Below are 26,035 nucleotides of genomic sequence, written 5' to 3' on the forward strand. Positions count from 1 at the left end.
TAGATCTATAGCCTGGATACCTTTATAAATAGAGGCTCACATGTCTAAAGTTAGATTTTGGCTAATAATCACTACTATGCCAAGGATCCACACAGATGAATTCCAAAGTCACAGTTCTGTCCAATCAGTAACTGATAGAGGGAGAAATGTACTATGCCTTGGAGAGTGATAAAGTAGAGAGAGACACTGGCGTATCTATAATGGGTGCAGTGTGTGCGATGCACATGGGCCCCTGAGTCGGCCATTTTCCCGGAGATCTGCGCATGCGCAGTAGAGTCTTAGCGCTCAAGTGCTCAGACCCTACAGCGCTCCCGGCAGAGAGGAGGGGGCCCGAACCGAGGAGGCAGCACACGGGCCTCCTTCTTTCTTAAAGTGCCGCTGGAGAGAGATAAAGTACTAACTAATCAGCTCCTAACTTTACCATGGTTGGTACTTCATCTCTTTCCACTTTATCTCTCTCCAAGGCTTAGTACATCTTCCCGCTGAGAACTGTGGAACGCTGCCTTCCGTGTTCCCATGGAACGCAGTGCTTCTTCCAGTATGCACAAACAATATCATGGTGTGTACTGATAGGATTAGCCTCGATCACGTGATTGGAGACGGTGACGTGATTGGAGCTATTGGGAAATGAACTGGTCCTGTTCTGATCACATGATCGGAGATGGTCACGTGATAGGAAATACTGTGAAATGAAATAATCGATTTTGTACTGTTTATAAGAAACAAAACCTCGTTTTAGATATACCAAATGATTGTTGGATAGGTGATTCAATGGGATTGCCTTCTGTATAAAATATTTACTGTTATTTTAAGTCGTATTTTTTTTTTAAACTGAATCGTAAGTGCATCAGGTGTTGTTACTCTTACCCTAATTAAGAGGGTTTATAAACAGACATGGGCAGCATGTGTTATATGCTCCTGAGGAAGCTGGCAGCCATCAGACCAGCGAAACGCGTTGAGCTACACACCACTGATCACAAGTACTGTATCCACCCGTGTTCATCTCTGGCACTAATTGGACTCATCGCTCCCTTTGGATTCTTACAAGTGTTACAATATTTGGACCCGGAATACTCCTCTGCTGCTATTTGGATCTCCATTTGCAACTGAGATACCCTGGGGACAGCACTTCAAAGACTGGGTAATACCAATAACTAACACAAACTAATTGCTATACTGAGGAATGAGCCCTAGCCAGAAATTGGGAACTATGTGCACTTGAGTGGGATATAAGTGGTAATTTCTTCTGACTTTTAACTTAGCATCAGTAGAGAGATGTGACACCACTCTCTTTTATTGAATATTTAATATACTGTATTTTCTAAGTATAGTTACAGGAAAACAAGAACCTCTTCAGTTGTGCACCCTTTTCAACAACGTAAAAAAGTTCTATGGCGAGAGAAGTGTGGGCTGAGCTGTAATACTGCACTGTACCAGTTCATGAGGTGTGGTCATTCCATATAGTGGATGCAGTCACATCAAACAGAGAATTAGATATTCCTCACCACTGCACCATATTTGGCCCTCTTACTTATAAACTAACATTTTCCTACTCACCACTGAAGTATCAGGAAAGTTTGGCAGTGATTAAAAATACAGTGCATATCTTCTGATTTGCTGTCACAATAACCTTACTGGTAAATGAGAAGACTCATTGTGGCCACGGAAGTGGATCCTGGGGAAGTCCATACCACCCAAAAATGGCAGTGGGGGGGAGGGGACGCTGCTGTGTCCCGGGTGCAGCAGCCGTGATACATTGCACATGAACCCGGGAGACAGACAGATAAGTGCAGATATAACAAAAATTATTAAGGGTGCAGTGGCTCTAGCAATCACACTGATTGGCAACCTCCCCCCCCCCCCCCTCCCGTGGTTCTGCCCCTGGTTACAACCAATCAGATTCTAGCTATTATTATTAGCAATCATTTGTCAAGTACATTCCACCAAATGATAGGTAGAAGCTGACTGAATACTATGGGCAACTTCTCCACCTGTCCATTTCTCTCTTAAGAAGGTTTGATACATCTCCCTCTATGAACACTGCTGTACATACTTGCCTACCTGACCATCTCCATGAGGGAGAAAATGCTCTGTTCCTGGACTTTCCTGGTAATGTATAATTGCCATCACCTGTGGTGAAGCACCACAGCCGGCATACTGGGGGTCCACGACCCCCCTGGAGGTAGAATAGATAGCGTGGCGCGCGTAGTGCGCCACCGTGCCCACAGCGTAACGAGCCCACAAGGGGCTCATTTGCGCTCGCCGGTATTTGCACAGGAGGTATTTGCTGCAGCATAATGATGACCTCAGACGCCAGTACCACGCCCGCTCAGCCAATCAGAGAGACCCTGCTGCTCAGCCAATCGTCAGTGCCCTGCCAGCTCAGCCAATAAGCACTGTCAGCATCGACCCGTTTCTAAAATCCCGGGTCGGACCCTTTCAGACAGCCGGCAACCCGTGTAAGAGCCGGGAAAAACCCAGGTAAATTCCTGGGTCGAATTCCCGGGAACTCAGTCCCGTGTTGACCCTTTCAGACAGAAAAAAATCCCGGGTCGACCATTCAGGAGCCGGGAAATTACCGGGTTCTTTTCTCTGTCTAATAGGGGTATTAGTGTGTATGCACTTTGCAATGACTGCTGTGCCACTGGGACCATCTGCTGACGACATCACTGGGTACACACGCCATCTAGGGTGTACCCAGCTTAAGGAGTTATAAGTGTACACAACAGAATCTGCACATAACAGAAGTGCAGGTCTTTTTTGTGCACATGCGCATTATTTTACACAGAAAGACACACACAGACCACTATACATCAGGCCCTATACACAAATAACTCCAACTACCAATGACTAGGCAGTATATTCAAAGTATAGGATATGCTTACCTGGTATCTATATGATTTCAAAGGCATGCTTGAAAGAAGAATAAAGCACTGCATATTAATATTTTTTTTAACCAATCAGGTTTAACAGAAATAAATCAAATGTATAACATTTGTGGTACCTGTATAGATAATATAATATATGTATTTATTTTTTATTATGAGACACACTTATCTAGGAGCTGTTACGTTCCTACAAATATATTTAATTTCTTATATGTTGGTGTTAGAAGCAAACGGTTTTGTTTTAGAGACACAGAGACAATTTTGGGAGACATTTTCCAACTTGCCGACTGGTCTTTGGCCTCTAATTTCATGCTTCTCTCCCCCAGACATAATTAAATACCCCTCCTCCCCACAGCAAGATGTATCTGTCGGGCTTGTAGTAATCAGCAGTCTGAAAGCTGGGCAGCGAAAGGACAGTCTTTAACATGAGGGAAGAGATCACTGTTCACTTACTGCTGCCTGAGGCATTCAATCGGCTCAGACTGTATAATTGACTGAAGAAAGTTGTCAGGTGCTGTGAGAGCTGTAACATTATGGGCTGTAAATCCCTGGGGGCTTTTAGAGCTGCCGCTGTTTATGCAGATGAATTTACCAAACTGGTTACTGGCATGGTGGAAAATGTGAAGAATCTCTTGTAACCTATGGTGTTTACAACGTAATACTAAAAGCATTTTTAAAACAAGTAAATACGCATGTAAAAACCATTATTTGAATGCCATCGTACTTACTACAGGTTTTAGCACTACTTCTGATATTTGGGGCACATCTTGTTCTATTCACATGGCCGCAACTAGGGGGGGCAAAGGGGGCATGTGCCCCGGGTGCAGAATCTGAGATGGCGCAGAGATGGTTACTCTGCCTTCCTTCCTTCCTCTCAGCCCTAAGGGGCTACCTTTTGCCAGGTTCAAGAACCCTCGCTGCAGGTACCCGCTTCCCAGCACAACCAATGTGGACTCCTAGGAAACTCCCCACTCCCCGGCAATTAGAACGCTAAAGAATAGAGCAGGGGACGTGACCATGGACTCTCCAGCTGCCCCCTTTTATTTCCCGAGCGCTGGTCCATGGCCGCTCACACACGCCTGTGCCTGTGTAAGCGATGTCTGCCCCCAGGCCTGTTCCCCAGCACCTACACCTTCCCACAGCTCCACCAGAGGAGGACAGGGCCCTAAGGTGCTATCTACTGCTGGGTCCCAGAACCCTCACTGCAGGTCCCCGCTCCTCAGCACTTATGACCGGGTCGGGGGTGGCCTTTCACATACTCCTGTGCCTGTGTAAACTATGTCTTCCCCTGGCCCTGTTCCTCACCGCCTCCCCCGTCCTGCATGGCAGCTCCACCAGAGGAGGAAAGGGTGAGAGGAAGCAACAGCAGCCGATAATTAGTCTGGGCACTGAGGTGAGGTCTCTATATGCCAGGACAGCTGCTGCGTCCCAAAGAGTGGTCCCAGGTCCCGACTGGTATACAGGGCTATGTAGTCCTACAGCAGTTAGCCATTCAGAGTTCCTCCCCCCCTTTCCCCCCCATATGTGTGATACAGTGACTACATGGCTTATATCCTAGGGACTCCTCTCTGCAGCCAGGATAATTTGCTTTGTGTGTCCCCCCCCCCTCCCCAGAAAGTTGGTAATCCTCCTCTTTAAGTGTCCCTAGGTCCTCACTGGTATGCTGGGCTATGTAGTCCTACAGCAGTTGGCCAGTCAGAGTCCCCCACAATACTAGATCTGAGGTGCATGTTAGTTTTCTTGTGTTCCTATCCATTTTCCCGGGGTATGTGTGCTGGATGCACCCTGACGGTGCTGGTTGTCACTTTGCCAACTGTTTATTACTTTGTTCTTGACACAGTTCCAAAGTGTGTGTGTGTGTGTGTGTGTGTGTGTGTGTGTGTGTGTGTGTGTGTGTGTGTGTGTGTGTGTGTGTGTGTGTCGCCAAATTACTGCCTTGCTCCGGGTGCCAAAAATCCTAGTTTCGGCCCTGCTATTCCCATATGTTTACAGAAGCTAAACAGTCTACAGGACCGAAAAAAATTCTTGTAGCAAACCTATGTCCGACGCAAGCACTGACAGTCACATTCTGCGTGTGCTTTCATATGCGCCCATGCAGATTTGTATGATTCTGTCACGCCTGACTGCACCTACTGATGTAGGACAGAACAGAACTGGGGCTAAGTAATGTATGTAAGAGCATGTTCGGGCAACTTTAAACAGATGCAGACTGGGGAATTGACACCAGAGAAATCCATGTTATATACAGTTGATCAGGGGCAGGTGTAAATAGCAGATAATTACAGTCGCTAGCATCTGCAACTGATTATGATTGGCTTTTTGCGAATGCTCTGTTGACTTCAGGATCTTTCTTTAGCTCAGGCACGTACTGTGCATATGTGTGTTTCATTTCAGTAAAATGTTTGCACCAGCCAGTCCCACTCTCTGTGTGGCCAGACCGGCCTACCCGGTCATCAGCCCGTTTGGTATTTGCCAGAAGTACCAGATGGCCAGTCCCACTTGTTAAACAAGGAAAAATAATAATGTTTCAAATATAGAAGAGATATTAAGAAAGGCCATCTTGAAATCACAGCACCCACTGTTAACTAAAAGTAACTTTCACCAGGAGAATCCCAGCAAATCTGTCTGCCGGCAAGAGATACTGCCAGCGTTAACATGGCGCTACCGCTTGATAGATAGCGAGAATTTTCATAATCTAAAAAGAACCATTAATGATGCGATACAGATATTGCATAGGAAGTGGCAACACAACTGTGCCCTGCCCTTGTACTACTCAGAAGAAACCTTTCTGTAAATGGAATAAGCTATGTTCTATTATAGAAGCATTACCAATTTCAGTTTATTGGTACTGAATGTTGGGTGTGGTAGGGAGGGTCGACAGTAACTAGGTCGACAATTATTGGTCGACAGTAACTAGGTCGACATGGATGCTAGATCGACAGGATCTGTAGGTCGACAGGGTCTAGGTCGACAGGTGAAAAGGTCGACATGAGTTTTTTAAGTTTTTTATGTTTTTTTGGTGTCGTTTTCTGCGTACAGTGGGGTCATTCCGACCCGTTCGCACGCAGCGGTTCTTCGCTGCGGTGTGAACGGGTCGGAACAGCGAATGAGCAGCGGCCGCATTGCGCACGTGGCCAGAACAAGGAAGAAAGTGATCGCTAGCGCAATCGCAAGAAGATTGACAGGGAGGAGGCGTTCCGGGGCGTCTACTCACCATTTTCCAGGCGTGGTGATCCGAACGCAGGCGTGTCCAGGCGTTTGGAGGGCGGATGTCTGACATCAATCCCGAGACCTTCGTCACACAGGGTAAGTAACTTACATTGGTCTTGTTTTGCAGGAAACTTTTTTAGCATAGCAGGGATGCACAAACGATCGCAGCCCTGCTATGCTGAAATACACGCCCCCATAGGCAGCATCAAGTTGATCGCACGAGCAGCAAAAAGTTGCTACGTGCGATCAACTTGGAATGACCACCCATGAGCGGGAACCCCAATTAGTGCACTGTGTCCCCTCGCATGGCTCGCTTCGCTTGCTACGCTCGGCACAGGTTACTATTCCCAATCGTAGTCCGCGTGGATCATTAAGTATGAAAAAGTGTTGTTTTTTTAAGTAAAAAACTCATGTAGACCTTTTGACCTGTCAACGTAGAACATGTCGACCTAGAGACCATGTCGACCTAGAAACCCTGTTGACCTAGTTACTGTTGACCAATAGTGGTCGACCTAGACAGTGTCGACCTAGTTACTGCCGACCTAGAGACCGGATCCCCTGAATGTTAATGGTCAGACCGCAAACAGGTTTACAAAAGTGCAGATACTGTATATACTGTACATCTCATCCAAGCAAATAGTAACCATAACAGTATAACTGTAATACTAACTAACATTATTGCTTCTTTGACCATACCATATATAAATGTAAAAAACAACTTACTGTAAGTACTATAGTTAAAGAAGTTAAGGTTGTTTTATTGTGTATTAGGAAATTAAAATGATAATAATTAAACAGGCATTACTATGGCTAATCACACTATCATGCCCAATGATTTGAATTGAACATGTACAATACAATATACATTAAGCTGTTTTTAATTTACACATCCAGTCCAGCTATAGAGAAGCATTGGACTTTAATGTGTGCAATACAGGCGGCTGTACGGGGATGGTGGCAGAGTATCAGTGTGCCAGTGTAACCATGGCAAAGGGTGTAGAATAGAATACAGCATATTCCTGTCCTTAGTCAGTAGGAGATCAGCAGATGCTACTTTTTGGAGCTCTGCAGTATAAATGGAAGCTCATAATTGTCATTGGGTTTTTTTTTTGAGACATTAATATATGATCAAGCAATGTATATTTTACAGCATATGGTAGCACAGTATATCAACAGAATCTACATATTTGCCAAAGACAACCTGCATAAATGCAGTGCAATTCTGCAGCATTCTTTATTATTAAATATGGTGAAATAAAAATTATATCTTTGTACACGTTTCCAAAATACAGTATGAAAATAAGGGTCATTTATTGTTACTATGGAGACCTAGGAAGAGCTCCTTGAATGATGGTCTATTACACATTACGCTACCATCTAGAACAGTTTCTTCTGCGATACTGTGTACAGAATCTAGTCCACGTTATATCAGATAGGATCATACATGCTCTTGATGTGGTCACAAACATAATGACAATCAGTACAAAAATGCATACATCCCAGATATTTACTTGCCTGATGCCATTGTTTCCACATCGGGACATCGTTCTTGTCGGTGTGGACTGCAGTTCTGCCAATGTGACCAGCTGGCCAGGAATCCGGAGTCTGTGCTGTCCACAGAGCCACTACCTGCAGAGGACACTGAAGATAGTACCAGGAATTACATGGCATCCTTGGGATGAGTCAAGAGGTAGTCACAATACTGCATTATCCCAAAGTTTGAGATAGATAGATAGATAGATAGATAGATAGATAGATAGATAGATAGATAGATAGATAGATAGATAGATAGATAGACAGTTAAACACAAAAATCAGTGATGTCTTTGGAAATGTTGCAATGAGTCTGCAAAAGGGTTAAGTGTTGCTGCAGGAACTGTATTATTGTCATTTTTCTTATCAGCTTGCACTTCTATATCTGTCCCAATCTCCATCTATTTAAGGCTGGTATTTCAAGTAGATGGATTGTGTGTGTGTGTGTGGGGGGGGGCATGTCAGTATCCATGGAGATATCTGTATAGAGAAAAGTTGAGCCTGTTTACTGTACAAACACGTCACTAGAAAAAAAATATTGAATCACACAAGAGATTAAAAAATAACAGAGAGTCAGATTGTTGCGATGAAGGAAGAGGGGCATAAAAATTCCACAACACGACACAGAAATGGGACGAAACTTCACGTGGAATCATCACAGTTCAAAGTCTTAGCAGCCTCTCATAAGAGACAAATGCTAAGCAGAACGTGGGAGGAGAATGATCTAATGACTTGATTCATGCAGGGGAACAATTGTACAGGAAACTGCCAAGTATGGAGCAAACACTCTTGAGATTTGTGTCATTCTTCTAGGATTGTCTGTTAGGTTCCTGTTCCTGTGATAGACACATGAAAGTCAGGATGGAATCTCAATGCTTTCTAAACATACAATATACAAACTCTCAAAGAAAGACCATTGTGAGAGGTCAGAACCCTTAACATCAGTGATTATATTCTACCTGCCAGAGTTCTTTGTACCGTGTTATTTTACTGCACAAGCTGGACATAAACTGGTGAATACACAGCAATAGACAGCATGGCTGACATAAACCGGTGTACACACAGCAAATGACAGTATGGCTGACATAAACTGGTGAATACACAGCAACAGACAGCATATCTAACACACAGCAATAGACAGCATGGCTGACATAAACCGGTGTACACACAGCAATACACAGCATGGCTGACATAAACCGGTGTACACACAGCAATAGACAGCATGGCTGACATAAACTGGTGTACACACAGCAATAGACAGCATGGCTGACATAAACCGGTGTACACACAGCAATAGACAGCATGGCTGACATAAACCGGTGTACACACAGCAATATACAACATGGCTGACATAAACCGGTGTATACACAGCAATAGATAGCATGGCTGGCATAAACCGGTGTACACACAGCAGTAGACAGCATGGCTGACAAAACCGGTGTACACACAGCAACAGACACCATGGCTGACATAAAGCGGTGTACACACAGCAATAGATAGCATGGCTGACATAAACCGGTGTACACACAGCAGTAGACAGCATGGCTGACATAAACCGGTGTACACACAGCAACAGACACCATGGCTGACATAAACCGGTGTACACACAGCAATAGACAGCATGGGGTAAATTTACTAAGATGGGAGTTCTATTTAAGATGGGATGTTGCCCATAGCAACCAATCAGATTGTACTTCTCATTTATCTAGCACCTTCTGCAAGATAATACCTGAAATCTGATTGGTTGCTATGTGCAACATCCCATCTTAAATAGAACTCCCAATTTAGTAAATTTACCCCCATGGCTGGAAACATTACTGTTATGAAAAATCCAATATTTCCGGCATAGTACAGGAGGGAGCTTATGGTTTTAGTCATCAACTAAATCTATTCATGGACATGACTAGCAGAGGTGACACCTTTATCACGCTGACAAGAATTAAAAGGGAACTCCGGATCACTGTTTTCAAATACAACCAATAATAAAAAGGTGTTCTCCGAGTTACTGTTTATAAAGAGCAGCTATAATAGCGAGGAGGGTCATTTTGTGAGCTCTACTAATATTCAATACAGACAGTCCATCAATTTATCAGTAACCAGTTCTTCATGAATATGTAGTGTTCATTCCAGCACCCTGCATCTAATCAGTGAGGACATATTCTAATTTTGAGTGCAAAATTTTATACGTAATGTGGCCCTCATTCCGAGTTGTTCGCTCGCAAGCTGCTTTTAGCAGCTTTGCACACGCTAAGCCGCCGCCTACTGGGAGTGAATCTTAGCATAGTAAAATTGCGAACGAAAGATTCTCAAAATTGCGACTACACACCTCTTAGCAGTTTCTGAGTAGCTCCACACTTACTCGGCATCTGCGATCAGTTCAGTGCTTGTCGTTCCTGGTTTGACGTCACAAACACACCCAGCGTTCGCCCAGACACTCCTCCCTTTCTTCAGCCACTCCCGCGTTTTTCCCAGAAACGGTAGCGTTTTTTCGCACACACCCATAAAACGTCCAGTTTCCGCCCAGAAACACCCACTTCCTGTCAATCACACTCCGATCACCAGAACGAAGAAAAAACCTCGTAATGCCGTGCGTAAAATACCGAACTGCATAGCAAATTTACTTGGCGCAGTCGCAGTGCGGACATTGTGCATGCGCACTAAGCGGAAAATCGCTGCGATGCGAAGAAATTTACCGAGCGAACAACTCGGAATGACCACCCGTATCGCTACAGCTACAATAGCTGTAGTGATACATCAGGTCTAAAATTTTGTGTTTCAAAATTAAAATATGCCCTTCTTACTGATTAGGGGCAGAGTGCTAGAAAGTACACTAAATATGGTACCTCAGTAATGTCAGTGGTTACTGAATTCCTAGGCTATATAAAATATTGGTTTAGCATACACAGTATTGTGTATAGACAATATGTACTTGTTAACTTTTCTATTGTCCTTTGATGGAAAAATAAGTATGTATTTCTAACCTATCAACTTGTTGGCTAAACGTCATCACATGTTTGAAGAAAATTGTCACTGCTCTATATAATAGAATGCGGTGTATACAGTAGGTTTGTTTCTCTTTCTTATACTTTTGTTTTTGCTTTATTTGAAACATTGTTGCGATGAATGCTGCTGCATTCATTTAAATAGATATTACTTAGATTAAAAGGCAAGTTTTTAAGGTCAAATGTTAAGAGCCCTCTAATACCGGTGATTTGTAAACAATATATATAGGTAATAATAGCAAACATCTTATAACTAATTCACATATGGGGCCGTATGTACTAAGCCTTAGAAAGTGGTAAAGTGAATAGTGATAAACTACCAGCCAATCAGCTCCTAGCTGTCATTTTTCAAACACAGCCTGTGACATAGCAGGCAGTAGGCTAATTGGCTAGTACTTTATCACTCTCCACTTTATCATATTTCAAGGCTTAGTACATCTCTCATATGATGTGAATATCCTTACAAGGAATTAAACAAAAAGGGAGGTAATCTGCGCACTGGGGTGGTTTTACTGTATGGGATGTGCTGCTCGTCAAAAGGGTGTCCTTGCCCTTTGGTTCAATATGGATATCTGGTTTTCACCTGACTGCGCTCATCCCCTACAGTTTGAGTACTCGTGAAATGATGCAAATGGATACTTATATAAAGGTGTGTTTTACTTTCACATGTATCAAATATGACACTCAATATAATGAAACAGTGCAGATAATATTGTGGAACATGAAAAAGGTGGTAATCACAATGTGTGCTCCACGAGGAGCACCTGTTTAACTCAGTCCTTTAATCACTCAAATTGGTGATTTTATCCTTTAGGTTCTTGGCGTGTGTGTTCTGACACAAAGGCCAATGGGCTGGAAAAAATATATATGTAATGATTAAATCTGGCTGTGTTGCTTTAAAAGTCAAATATAGATTTTCCAGTGGAAATGTCTCTAGTACTGACCGGACTGTGTGGGCTTTAAAAATCTGTCTTTAGTAATTAGATTCATATAGTTGCAGAGGACGGCGTCCCGTACCTCTGCGTGTGGAAGTCAGGTATTCGTGCACTATCGTTGCGGCCGTACTTGTAAGATGTATAGGTGCGGGGGGCAGCGGGAACCTCCTGGCGGCTCCGGACAGACTCGTCCCTCAGCTCGCGCACCCGCTCTCCGGTTCGTCCTGTTAGGGATCTCCCCGTGTGCCTGCGCCGCTCGCTGGGTTGGTCGAGTTCGCGTGGGGGGGAGCTCAGCCGCAGGATCTAAACAGAGCCTGTGGCAGTGTTGCACCTCCCCACAACGGAGTACTCACCTGTGTGGTCCTCCTGCTGCCCGTCCGTCTGTACTGCTTACCGATGTCTGCGCCGTAGGTCCGAGGGTCTCACAGCACTCTTCTGTCCTCCAATGGTTTGATGTCTCTTAGTCGTCTCCTCCAACGCGTTTCAACTGGATCGGTCTTCCTCTGGGAGTCTTTGCAGTGTTCTGATAGTGGTGGGTGTTAAATTGGCTTGCGGGCGGGACCAGCATCAGTTCCTCCTTTGTTCCACTGATTTGATTGGTCAAATTAACACCCACCACTATCAGAACACTGCAAAGACTCCCAGAGGAAGACCGATCCGGTTGAAACGCGTTGGAGGAGACGACTAAGAGACATCAAACCATTGGAGGACAGGAGAGTGCTGTGAGACCCTCGGACCTACGGCGCAGACATCGGTAAGCAGTACAGATGGACGGGCAGCAGGAGGACCACACAGGTGAGTACTCCGTTGTGGGGAGGTGCAACACTGCCACAGGCTCTGTTTAGATCCTGCAGCTGAGCTCCCCCCACGCGAACACGACCAACCCAGCGAGCGGCGCAGGCACATGGGGAGATCCCTAACAGGATGAACCGGAGAGCGGTTGCGCGAGCTGAGGGACGAGTCTGTCCGGAGCCGCCAGGAGGTTCCCGCTGCCCCCCGCACCTATACATCTTACAAGTACGGACACAACGATAGTGCACGAATACCTGACTTCCACACGCAGAGGTACGGGACGCCGTCCTCTGCAACTATATGAATCTAATTACTAAAGACAGATTTTTAAAGCCCACACAGTCCGGTCAGGACTAGAGACATTTCCACTGGAAAATCTATATTTGACTTTTAAAGCAACACAGCCAGATTTAATCATTACATATATATTTTTTCCAGCCCATTGGCCTTTGTGTCAGAACACACACGCCAAGAACCTAAAGGATTTAATCACCAATTTGAGTGATTAAAGGACTGAGTAAAACAGGTGCTCCCCGTGGAGCACACATTGTGATTACCACCTTTTTCATGTTCCACAATATTATCTGCACTGTTTCATTATATTGAGTGTCATATTTGATACATGTGAAAGTAAAACACACCTTTATATAAGTATCCATTTGCATCATTTCACGAGTACTCAAACTGTAAGGGATGAGCGCAGTCAGGTGAAAACCAGATATCCATTACAAGGAATTAAGGCAGTGGTTCCCAAACTTTTTTGAATCACGGCGCCCTAGAGTATCAGAATTTTTATCACGGCACCCCTAGTCCAAAAGTTTCTAATTGGGAAATTTATAAAAAATATGAAATTAAGTAAATTATGTTTATATGTCATACTTAGGTTCAGTTATGTGGTGAGGGACAAGATTTGTTCTGTTTGTACACATATTTTATGACTGGCAGCCACAAGTACTAGTTTTTCCTATTACATGGATAATAAATATTTTTAATTGGTTCTGGACCACCAACCCGAGGCACCCCTGCAAGTGTCCCGCGGCACCCCAGGGTGCCACGGCACACAGTTTGGGAACCACTGAATTAAGGTTCAAAGAGGGTTGCGATTACCTAAAGGATAGGGCAGACTAGTTGGGCCAAGTGGTTCTTATCTGCCGTCAAATTCTATGTTTCTATGTTTCTATGATGATGATAGGCAATGTAGATTTTTCAATGGCAATGTAGATTTTTCAATAACGGTCCATAAACATATAATATTTCAGTACTTGCCAGACCAAAATAAAAAATAAGCACAGTCAGGGCTAAATGAGTGAATGATGACCATATGAAAGGGCTCTTATTTACCATGAATACAAGGAAAATTACTTCTGTACTTCTTAATGATAAATTGTTTATAAATACAAAACATAACATCTCGAGATCACTTTTAAATTAAATGAATGCAATTAAAAAAGTATGATGCAATTTGAAAGGATTTTTCATATTTTAGAATACATTCTATTGTGAAGATACTACCTTTTTAATGATTTAAGCCATTAACAAATAATACATAATGTATGATACAGCAAGGATAATGACTGATATAAAATGTATTCAAATATTGATATCTTTAAGGTTGAACTTAATTCAGAAAGATCTCTCTCCAGCAATACCCACTAACTGCAAAGTCAGGGGTCCTATTTCTAAAGGTCCCCTATACAGTAGCTGGGGCACTGAATCATTTGGGGAAACAAAAAGTCTAGCTAGGCAACTACTGGGAAGAATCCTAGAGCAGCCTCATCCAATTGTACAATCTAAGGGCAGAGCAGCCCTATGTGGAGTTCTCCTTTAATTGTCTGGTTACTCTGAAAGATTCAGCTTCTAACTTTATAGTAAGGCAAAGGTAATGAAATCATGTTACTTTATTCCAAATGCACCCAAATGCGTGTGCTCTCCTCTGCTGAGAGATGAACAAAGCCGCACAGAGGAGGCTGAATGTTGAACTTAGACCATTAGGCATAATTAAGAACATAGTAATATTAATGGGAAGCAGTTACCTTCCCGACGGAGGGGATGCTGGCGGTCGATATAGCCAAACAATTGTCATATTACATTTCAAATGAACATTTACCTACAAAGGACTCCTGAAATATCTCATAAGAGCACTGTTAGATATCAATATCATAGTAAAAACTCATTGAGATAATAATAAAAGTCATTTGTACATGTATTGGTGAAGTAAATGCAGTAGCGTTATAACTTTGGCTCAGTGTCCAGATGTCCAATATCCGTTCCGTGTAATGTGAAAGGAGGGAATATAGTGAGCTCAGCAGATTAGAGGATGCTCTGCAAGTAAACAGCACTTAACAATCACTTAAAAACTCAAAAGCAAAACTGCAAGGCTTTCAAGTGATTAACTCTGAATACTGACATATAATACTTCTAAACCAGTAAGTGGCCGAAACATAATCTTAAACATTTATAAATATCACACACACCCGAAAAAGTAAAAAAAAATTTATGAAAGGTATGCAAGTATGTTTGGCACTAACTATCCTGTTTTTATTGCTCTTGCTGGACTAACCTGGGCACCTGACGAATTTCTTCAACCAGGGGATCCCCAAACAGCAGCCCATTGGTATGAGGTTCTTTTACAGCAGAGCAAGCACAATACCCTGCGACCAGAGCAGTGTCATGCCATGGCTGTGACAAGGTCCCAGCTTAGTACAATGCATCTTTTGACAGGACTGCACATCTGTGGGATGGAGGCGGAGCTACAGAGGCAGAGAGATGGTGATAGGAGCCTAGATGACTTTGTTCTATGTAGTACGAGTTCTCTGGCAACATAAGACACTACTTTTCGCTCCCACTGCATGCTACTGGATTCCTCGCATTCCCTTACTACTGCTGGTCCATTTTCTATGCACCCACCATACAAATGTAGTGTCCAAAAATGTATCATCGCAGCAGAAATAATTCTGTAAATGGATTTTATTGCACAAACATATCTAATTGGGCATGATGTAAACCCCAATATGTCACCTAGATAACATATCACCTAATTAAAGAATCAATCCAGTTTTTTGCTACAAAGTACCATTTTATTGCCTCTTATGTAGACAGGGAAAACATATTCCAGATTTGTTAGGGAAAAAAATGGGAATGCATCCAATACCAAATGCTTTTATAAAAGATGAAATAACGTTTTCAAAGCTCTGATAAGTGAATATAAAAATTAAGCAGCAGGGACCTAATTTATAAAATTTCATTTGTGATTTCAAGCTACTGGAAGTCATAATGTGCCAGCTCTCAGAGGATAAGAAAATAAGAACTTGGATTCAGCTGGTTGAATCCATCAGATTATTACAAAACATATTGCTATAAGGCACATAGCAGAGATGGAAAATATGACTTATTATCTCCATGACAGAGGTCACATGATCACCCAGGTATGGGCGCCTTGGCTCTTCTGAAGGCACCCTCACCTCTGCTTCCTGCATTTACCTCCTCTGTTTGACCCATGACCATGTAATATATTGACAAAAATCTCCTATGAAGTCTAATTATTCCAAAATGGATTCAGACTTTGGAGCATCCATGATAGACATCCAAGAACCAAAAAATGAACTGCAACCCCGCACCGACAATGAATAATCAAATGATATCACCAATAATAATGTTATATTGCTGCTGCTACTATTACAGTACATTCGGTAATGTATATGAAAGAACTATATACCACAAAGTAATATTTTTATCCAGGAGAGCCTCCAATGGCGTAGCTTTACATCAATATCTCTATGTACACTAATATTATATTAGACAAGGCCATAACAACGGCGGTGCATTGTTGCCTTGTCCTAGGTGGCGATGCTCTGGGGTGGCAGAGTACTGCTCCAGGACATGATAGGGCTACACATGGGCTGGAGCAGTACACAATCTGGCTATGCACTTTAGTAACAGTGCACCCTCCGCTATGAGCACAGTGCACCTAGCTGTCCCCTGTTGCCCTCCTCCAACTTCGGGGTAATGGAGACGTCAGGACACCATGACATCTCATTCTTGGAAGATCTGCAAATGAACATCTGGAAGTCCAGAATATAAAAAAAAAAAAGAGGAAGAAGAAGGTAAAGTGTGGTGGGGGAACATGTAAGTAATAAAAAAAGAGAGCTCAGAGGAGGAGAGAGATAATAGGATTTTAATTACCTACCGGTAAATCCTTTTCTTGTAGTCCATAGGGGATACTGGAAATCCATTTAGTACCATGGGGTATAGACGGGTCCACTAGGAGCCTTGGGCACTTTAAGAATTTGATAGTGTGCGCTGGCTCCTCCCTCTATGCTCCTTCTACCAGACTCAGTCTAGGAAACTGTGCACAAGGAGACAGACATACTTTAAGAGAAGGATATAGAAAAAAGGAAAGTGGGAGATTACGAACCAGCACACACAGAACAATAGGAAAGCCATGCTAACCAAACTTGAAACCAAGAACAGCAACTGCTGAACCAAACAACATTACTGAACCAAGTAACAGCACGGGAAGAACGAAGCACCGGGCGCCAATTTCCCCTTCGGATTACGAGAAGAGGATTTACCGGTAGGTAATTAAAATCCTATTTTCTCTTACGTTCTAGGGGATACTGGGAATCCATTTAGTACCATGGAAAAGTACCAAGTGCTGAGTTTCCTGTAGAACTGATTAACCAAACTGAAGGTCCTCAGAGGCAAAGTGTCAAACATGTAATACTTAGCAAACCTGACCAAGTAGCTGCTCGGCACAGCTGTAAAGCCGAGACACCCTGAGCAGCCGCCCAAGAAGAACCCACTGACCTAGTAAAGTGGGCCTGTACAGATTTTGGAACCGGCAATCCTGCTGTGGAATGAACATGCTGGGTAGTGAGCCTGATCCAGCGTGCAACTGACTGCTTTGAAGCAGGACACCCAATTTTATTTGGATCATAAAGAACGAACAGTGAGTTCGATTTCTTGTGACGAGCTGTCCTCTTTCATACACCTTCAAAGCCCTAACAACATCCAAAGACTTTGAAATGTCAGAGGTGTCAGTAACAACCGGAACCACAATAGGCTGGTTGATGTGAAATGCGGACACCACCTTAGGAAGAAATTGCTGACGAGTCCTGAGTTCAGCTCTATCCTCATGGTAAATTTAGTAGGGGCTCTTGTACGACAATGCCCCCAGCTCTGACACATGTCTTGCTGAAGCCAAGGCCAGCAGTGTGACGGTCTTCCACGTAAGGTACTTTACATCCACCTCCTGTAATGGTTCAACCCAGTCCAACTGGAGGAAGTGGAGGAACCAAATTGAGATCCCAAGGTGCTATGGGAGGAAAAAAGGGAGGTTGGATGTGCAAAACACCTTTCAAGAATGTCTGGACCTCAGGGAGAGAAGCCAATTGTTTCTGAAAGTAAATAGACAAGCCCGAAATCTGGACTTTAATGGATACTAGACGTAGGCCCACATCCACTCCCAACTGCAGAAAAAAGAGGAGACGTCCCAGATGAAACTCCACCGCAAAATATTGTCTGCTTTCACACCAAGAGACATACTTCTTCCATATACGGTGGTAATGTTTAGACGTTACCCCCTTCCTGGCTTGGATCATAGTCGGGATGACCTTGTCAGGAATCCCTCTCCTGGCTAGAATCAGCCGTTCAACTTCCATGTCTGCCGTTAAACGTAGCCGCAGTAAGTCCTGATAGACGAACGGGCCCTGTTGCAGAAGATCCTCGTGAAGAGGTAGAGGCCACGGATCTTCGATCAGCATCTCGAGAAGATCGGCATACCAGGCCCTTTGCGTCCAGTCCAGAGCAATGAGGAGTGCTTGAAACCTTTTCCCTTTTTATTCTTTTTAGAATTCTTGGGATCAGAGGAAGTGGAGGAAACACGTACACCAGCTGGTAGACCCACGGAGATGTCAGAGTGTCTACCGCCACTGCTTGTGAGTCTCTCGACCTGGAACAATATCGCTTGAGTTTCTTGTTGAGTCGAGAGGCCATCATGTCAATCTGTGGATATCCCCACCGACGTGTCAACCACTGGAACACCTCCGGGTGAAGGCTCCACTCCTCCGGGTGCAGGTCATGTCTGCTGAGGAAGTCTGCTTCCCAGTTGTCTACTCCTGGAATGAATACCGTCAACAACGCCACAACGTGTTTTTCCGCCCAAAGGAGAATTCTTGACACCTCTGACATTGCTGCTCTGCTATTCGCTCTGCCCTGTCGGTTTATGTACGTTACCGCCGTTACATTGTCCGACTGGACTTGAATGGCCTGATTCCGAAGTACAGACGAGGCCTGCAGAAGGGAGTTGCAGAAAGCCCTGAGTTCAAGGATGTTTATTGGAAGGACGACTTCACGACTTGACCATCTTCCTTGAAACTGCACCCCCTGGGTAACTGCTCTCCAACCACTGAGGCTTGCATCTATGGTTAGCAGAATCCAATTCTGAATCTCGAACCTGCGACCCCCAATGAGGTGAGAAGTCTGTAGACACCACAGAAGGGAGATCTTGGCTCTTGGCGACAGACGGATCCTCTGATGCATGTGAAGATGCGATCTGGACCATTTGTGCAATAGATCTAGCTGGAAGGGCCTTGCATGAAACCTTCCGTATTGAAGCGCCTCGTAGGAGGCCACCATTTTGCCCTGAAGGCGAATGCACAGATGATCCGGTTTGGCTTCAGGACAGCCCGAACCATCGACTGGATTACCATAGCCTTCTCCAAGGGAAGGAACACTCTCTGAGACTCTGTGTCCAGTATCATTCCCAGGAAAGGAAGCCTCTGCGTCGGTTCCAGGTGAGATTTTGGTAAGTTCAGAATCCACCCGTGATCCAGGAGTAGTCTGGTTGAGAGGTCAATGCTGTCCAACAACCGCTCCCTGGACGGTGCATTTATCAGAAGATGGTCCAGGTACGGAATTATGTTCACTCCCTGTTTGCAGAGTAGAAACATCATCTCTGCCATCACTTTGGTGAACACTCTCAGTGCCATGGAGAGAACAAAGGGCAGATCCTGGAACTTGTAGTGACAGTCCTGCAGTGCAAACCGTAGATAAGCCTAATGAGGCGGTCAGATCGGAATGTGTAGGTACGCATCCTTGATATCCGAAAACACTAGGGATTCCCCCTCCTCCAGACCTGAGATCACCGCTCTCAGAGACTCCATCTTGAATTTGAACACTCGTAAGCACGGGTTCAACGACTTGAGGTTCAAAATCGGTCTTACTGAACCGTCCGGTTTCGGTAATACAAACAAGTTGGAATAATACGCCTTGTTTTGCAGATGAGGTGGAACTGGAACAATGACCTGAGTCTGTAGCAGTTTTGAATGGCGTCCTGTAAAGTTATACTTGCCTCTTGTGAAACTGGTAAGCCTGATCTGAAGAATCTGTGAGGTGGGAGCTCCTAGAACTCCAGTCTTTAGTCCTGGGAAATAAGATCTATGACCCAGGGATCCTGGCACAAACTTGTCCAGATTTGACTGAAGAATTTTAGTCGGGCTCCCACCTGCCAGTCTTTCAGGCATCGCGGTACACAGTCATGCTGAAGGTTTTGAGGAAGCAGAGCTTGAGCTCTGTTCCTGAGAACCGGCAGTTGCTGGTTTGCATGGTTTACTTCTAGCACCGCTTGCGGCGGTAGAAGCAACTCTGGCCTTGTCAATAAACTTGGCAATCCCAAAAGGACTGCAAATTGGGACCTGAGTAAGCCTTCCTGGCTGGGGGAGCTGCAGAAGGAAGATATGTGGACTTACCCGCAATAGCTTTGGAGATCCATTTGTCTAGTTCATCTACAAATAAGGCCTCTTCTGTGAAGGGTTGTACTTCCATGCCTTTCCTTTCTAACCCCTTAATTAGGTTACCCGACCACCCCAACAGCTGTATACAAGGAATTGAGTGTGGTCTCAATTTTACGATCAGCCGTGTATTTCAGGGAGGCTACACCAGGGACAGGCAATACAATTTTTCGCGACAGCCTGGATACTGATGCATCCACTATCGGTGGATTTTCCCATTTTTTCCTATCCTCAGGAGGAAAAGGAAAAGATGATAGCAACCTTTTAGGGATTTGAAATTTCCTATCAGAATTAACCCACGGTTCTTCAAACAGTGGGGTAAATTAACTAAGATGGGAGTTCTATTTAAGATGGCATGTTGCCCATAGCAACCAATCAGATTCTACTTCTCATTTATCTAGCACTTTCTAGAAGATAATACCTGGAATCTGATTGGTTGCTATGGGCAACATCCCATCTCAAATAGAATTCCCTTCTTAGTAAATTTACCCCAAGGTATTTATTTTATTTGACACAGGAAAAGTTGCTGAGGATTTTTTTTATATATTAAAATAAGATTCCTAACTCTCCTCTGTCACCCAAAGTACGTTTTTGCGGACAAATGGCAGGGGACTGAGATGCTGGTTTGGGTACTGAGTCTCTTTTCATAAACTCAGTCTCTTTCTCATTGCGGGACAATTTAGTAGAAATATTGGAAATCATTCCCCTAAAGGAGTCCAGCCATGCTGGCTCTGCCCTATAAGCCTGGGAAGGTACACTACACTGAGTACACACTAGTGAACCCCTTGGAGAAGAGGAACACTGTGCCTTACATGAAACACACTCTTTGCCTAACGTACTGTAACAGTGACCGCACACACACAGGAAAGGTTAAATGCACAATCAACCCACAAAGAGCCCTTCCAGGGAGACACAGAGAAAGTATGGAGCCAGCACACAGTGCCCTTACCGCTAATGCGAAGCTTAGCCGGGTCGCAGACTAAGTACCTAGATTGTGGACTAGTACACTAATAACCGCTCCCCCCCTGCTATGACCCCTGGTACTGCTGAGGTAATCTGGAGTCTCTCTGGAGGAGCTGCGCGTCCCTGTCAGTGAGTGTCTGTGTCAGCTGCAGAGCTCACTGCTGGTGAGCTGCTGGATCCGCTCATAGTGAAGCCCCGCCCCTTCAATGGTGGCATGCTGCAGGAATGTACGCTCGCCGTGGTGGGGCTTGCGAATAGTTCCCTCAGGAGCTAGTATCCTGTCAGCGAGGAATGGGATCATTAACCCTTCAAGAGGTTGAGCCACCCCCCCCCCCCCCCCCCCCCAAGTCCCACGAAGCAGGCAGGCTGGTGCCATCCAGTCCTGACTGAAAATAACAAACATAAAGTAAATGCAGAAAACTCTTCAGGAGCTTCCAGAGACGTGACTGGCTCCTCTGGGCACATTTTCTAAACTGAGTCTGGTAGGAGGGGCACAGAGGGAGGAGCCAGCGCACACTATCAAATTCTTAAAGTGCCCAAGGCTCCTAGTACCATCTATGCCCCATGGTACTAAATGGATTCCCAGTATCCCCTAGGACGTAAGAGAAAATACCTTTCCATTATTTTTCAACTTGGTCTTTACACTTTTATCCCCTATTTACAGTATTCTAGTCAAAATAATGAAGCATGGATCTATTATAGCTCTACCTAAGATTTTATTTTTTTAAGCAAACTCCTGTAGAGTGAGAGGTGTTTTTTTGAAGGTGATGGATAAGAAAGCCATCATACTCTCTATATAATTAACCCACTTAAAACGCCTGAATCCTAAATGGCTTCAACTGTGTTTTTTATCACATAATTGGGAAATGTAAAATATTGTGTGATATAAACAGAATATATTGCTTACAATATTGGGGAAACAGCTTAATATACCCAACAATGGGGGTAATTCAGACCTTATCGCTGCTGTGCGTTTTCGCACAGCGGGCGATCACATCTGAACTGCGCATGCATTTGCACCGCAATGTGCCGGCGCGTCGGATGACTGTACAGGGCATCGGTGCCTAGCGATGGGATGGTGCGAAAAAAGTGATGCACGGGCAATCGCAAGGTGATTGACAGGAAGAGGCAGTTTGTGGGTGGCAACTGACCGTTTTACAGGAGTGTCCGGAAAAACTTTGAGGTAGGGTGTCTGACGTCAGCTCTGGCCCCGATCAGCAGCAAACAATCGCACTGGAAGAGTAAGTCCTGGGCTGAGCAGAGACTGCACAAACTGATGTTCATGAAGTGAACACATACTTGCACAGCATTTTCCCCTCCCCCTGAATATCTGTTCACAGGGCGGCAAAAAATGCAGCCCTGAGATCATGTCTGAATTACCCCCAATGTTGTAAAAAGTAATATTAGGATCATATGACATGGATGGGGAGCTCGGGATCCATCATGTAAAGAATTTGGGTTCCTACCTCACCTTTTTCCCCTCTCCACCTGCCCATTATGTGCCATCAGGCCATTTCACCAACCCTTATGTGCAGGGGAGTATTAAGAGAGAAAGGGTTCCATGTGCAGCTTTTATCTTCTGGGCCCCCTCCTCTGTAACTGGCTGCACTGAGTACTGGTAGACTCTAGCACTGCGATTTTCCTACTGCGCCATTTTTCTGATGATCTTGCAGAGCTGCTGGTGCTGGCATGGGAATCCAAAGAGGTAAGAATTGAAGAATATGGGTGCAGAGTGTGGGCCTCCCTGAACCCAGGTGCATTTTTGCACTGCACACCCTTCTCCCATTATAGATGTGCCACTGCTCCCAGAGCCCACTTCTATTTCATATAAGGGATCATCATGGCCTTGCAACTTGCTATGTGATAATGCAAATTGCTTGCCCTTTGGACTTCTTGGAGATTCCAGAAGGGAGGTCCAAAAATTAGGCATGTATATACAGTATTAAGCCGTACACACTTATATTAAGGCAAAGATACATTATTCTTTAGGAAGACCAGACAACCACCTAGAGCAGGGGTGGTGGCTAAACCACTCCTCGAGATCTACTAACAGTTTACATTTTCCAGACCACCTAGCAATTGCACAGGTGTAGTCATTACTAATTGTCCCATTTTCAAACATGTTGAACATTCATTACTAACCAACACGTTCTACAGATAGGGTGTAGTATGTAATGCCGGCGGTCGGGCTCCCGGCGACCAGCATACCGGCGCCGGGAGCCCGACCGCCGGCTTACCGACAGTGTGGCGAGCACAAATGAGCCCCTTGCGGGCTCGCTGCGCTGTGGACCCCCACGAGGTAGAATAAGTGTCGGTATGCCGGCTGTCGGGATCCCGGCGCCGGTATACTGTGCGCCGAGATCCCGACTGCCGGCATACTGAAGACCACCCCTACAGATACAGGTCTGGAAAACATGAACTGTTGGTAGATCTGGAGGACCGATTTGGCCACCTCTGATCTAGAGTGTATACAGTTGACTGGTCAACATTTATAAGGTTGACAGGCTCTGAATGTAGACAATCAGGTCAACATGGTCATTAGGTTAACAACCAATATGTAGATACAGATGTGTTCTCACACATCTTTGCCCAGGCTGCGAACGCATCGCGGGTTCCTAATCGCGGCATGGCATTCTGTAGTGGGAGCACTTCATTACGGGATAGTGCTTAATGTGGCTGAAGGCAGCAGGGAAAGCGACTACTCAGGGGCGTGCGAAGGCACTTAAGTTATATGGGCAGAGGGGGAGCTGTGTGCCGCAGTCCGTTGTAATACACGGTTTACATTGGTGCAATCGCACGCTCCCGCATATAGTAGCAAAACAATAGCCTGATGGTGTTCCGTTATGCCGTGATGCATATGCATCGTAGCAATACCCCGCCAGCAGGCTATTTAAAGCAAAGATGTGTGAGAACACATCTGTATACTGTACATTTATGTCAACATGGTTAAATGTTGATACATTCAGTATGTTGCAATTTAACATGGCGACACCAAACTGACAACATTTTTTGGTTGATTTTTAGGGTTAGGTATGGGGTTAGAGTTAGGGTTACACTAAAATAACTTAAAAATCATAAGTCAACATTTTGGTGTCAACATGTTATATGTCGATATTCTGAATGTGTCAACATTTTAATCATATCATCCTAAATGCACGTCTACATATTGTCAACCTAATGACCATGTGGACAAGTCAATCCACACCCACCTAAAGCCACCTTCATCAACAATGGCACCCAAGGGGGATCCAATATATAATTTAATTATTCATATTTACTTATATAGCGCCAACATATTTCATTGTACTTTACAATTGGTAACAAAACAGTAATAAAATAAGACTGGGTAACAACAGACAGACAAACATACATTTATAGGCAAATATGATGAAACAGGAGTTTGCTACACAAGGATAAGTGTTACATAGTGCAAACTGGTCCAGACAACTGCAGAGGTTGTTGGTGGGCTACACAATCAAGTCACAAGTCATGCAGCAATATTGTAAGTGTAGATAGAGAACAAATGTGTGAGGGAAGGTAATCAGTACAATAGCTTACAGAGGTTATGCGAGTGGATCTGGAATTTGAGAAGAGGTGAGTTTTCAGAGAACACTTGAAAGATTGGAGACTAAAAGAAAACCATGTTGTACGATTGGAGGGTATTCCATACAGTGGGCGCAGTCAAAAAAACAACAACCCTGTAACCGTGAATGGGATCAAGAGCCTGATTCAGAGATGGACTGAAGTTCAATGCCACATGCAAGTTGCACTGAATTTCCATCCAATTTCTAAGAGGGACATGCAGGAGGTGTCTCAGTAGAAGAGACGTCTCCTGCATGCAACTGCGATCCCAGCACTGCGACCGATGTCGCAAGCTGGGATCCAACATGCGACCTTTGGTTGAGATGTTTCGTGCAGTCGACCAGCTAAGTAAGCCTCAGCTTGTGCAGCTTGTCAATGGAAGCGGGGGTTGCGAGACCACAAAGTCTGCATGGTGACACACAGCCCTTTGACTCTCCCCTTCCAGAAAACAGAGGGCAAAATAGGGACCCCCTATCCACCCCCTTAACACAGCTGCCTGTCAATCAGACAGTGGCAAAGGAGAACTACGGGCATCATTGCATGGAAGATTAGTCTAGCCACTATATTTAATATAGATTGTATAGGTAAAATGAAAATGTTGTTTATGTTTCTTAGATGTATGTAACAGAAGGGGTGAAACTTGCCTTTCTATCCTACAGGGCAAATACTCAACAAAACGCCACCCCTCTACCCTCCTCCCAGCAGATAGTTGTCACCATATACCTATATGACCACCATATACTACAGACAGCATTAGTGACCACCATACTGTATATTGCAGACAGCATTAGTGACCACCATACTGTATATTGCAGACAGCATTAGTGACCTCCATAGAGTGCAAAATGCAGACAGCAATAGTGACCACCATATACTGCAGACAGAATTAGTGACCGCCATATACTGCAAACAGCATTAGTGACTACCATGTACTACAGACAGCATTAGTGAATGCCATATACTACAGACAACATTAGTAACCTTTATATACCACAGATAGCATTAGTTAAGGCCATATACTACACACAGCATTAGTGACTGCCATAACCTGCAGACAGCATTAGTAACCACCATATACTACAGAGAGCATTAGCAACTGCAATAGTGACCACCATGTACCACCGACAGAATTAGCGACTGCAATATCCTACAGACAGCATTAGGGACTGCCATATCATGCAGACAGCATTAGTAAACACCATATACAACTGACAGCATTAGTGACTGCATTATACTACAGACAATATAAGCTACTGCCACATAATAAAGATAGCATTAAACTTCTAATTAGGTCCCTCAGTCTCACAATAAAAACAAAATTCTAATAAACACCATTAAATC

The 26,035-nt window shown here is 44.3% G+C and overlaps 1 protein-coding gene across 2 annotated transcripts in view; it reads right to left on the minus strand.

Annotated features, from left to right (window-relative positions):
- SH3TC2 (SH3 domain and tetratricopeptide repeats 2) overlaps positions 1-15,008 on the minus strand; it is a 108,684-nt gene extending 93,676 nt beyond the window's left edge. For both annotated transcript variants that reach the window (XM_063928085.1, XM_063928084.1), the window contains exons 1-2: positions 14,920-15,008; positions 7,614-7,739 (exon numbers count right to left, since the gene is read on the minus strand). In XM_063928085.1, coding sequence (XP_063784155.1) covers positions 7,614-7,739; positions 14,920-14,971 — 178 coding nt within the window. In that variant the 5' untranslated portion in view covers positions 14,972-15,008. The remainder of the gene's footprint in view (positions 1-7,613; positions 7,740-14,919) is intronic.
- Positions 15,009-26,035: the final 11,027 nt, after the last annotated feature.

The sequence above is a fragment of the Pseudophryne corroboree genome, chromosome 6 (assembly GCF_028390025.1).
Source record: "Pseudophryne corroboree isolate aPseCor3 chromosome 6, aPseCor3.hap2, whole genome shotgun sequence".
NCBI classification, from domain to species: Eukaryota; Metazoa; Chordata; class Amphibia; order Anura; family Myobatrachidae; genus Pseudophryne; species Pseudophryne corroboree.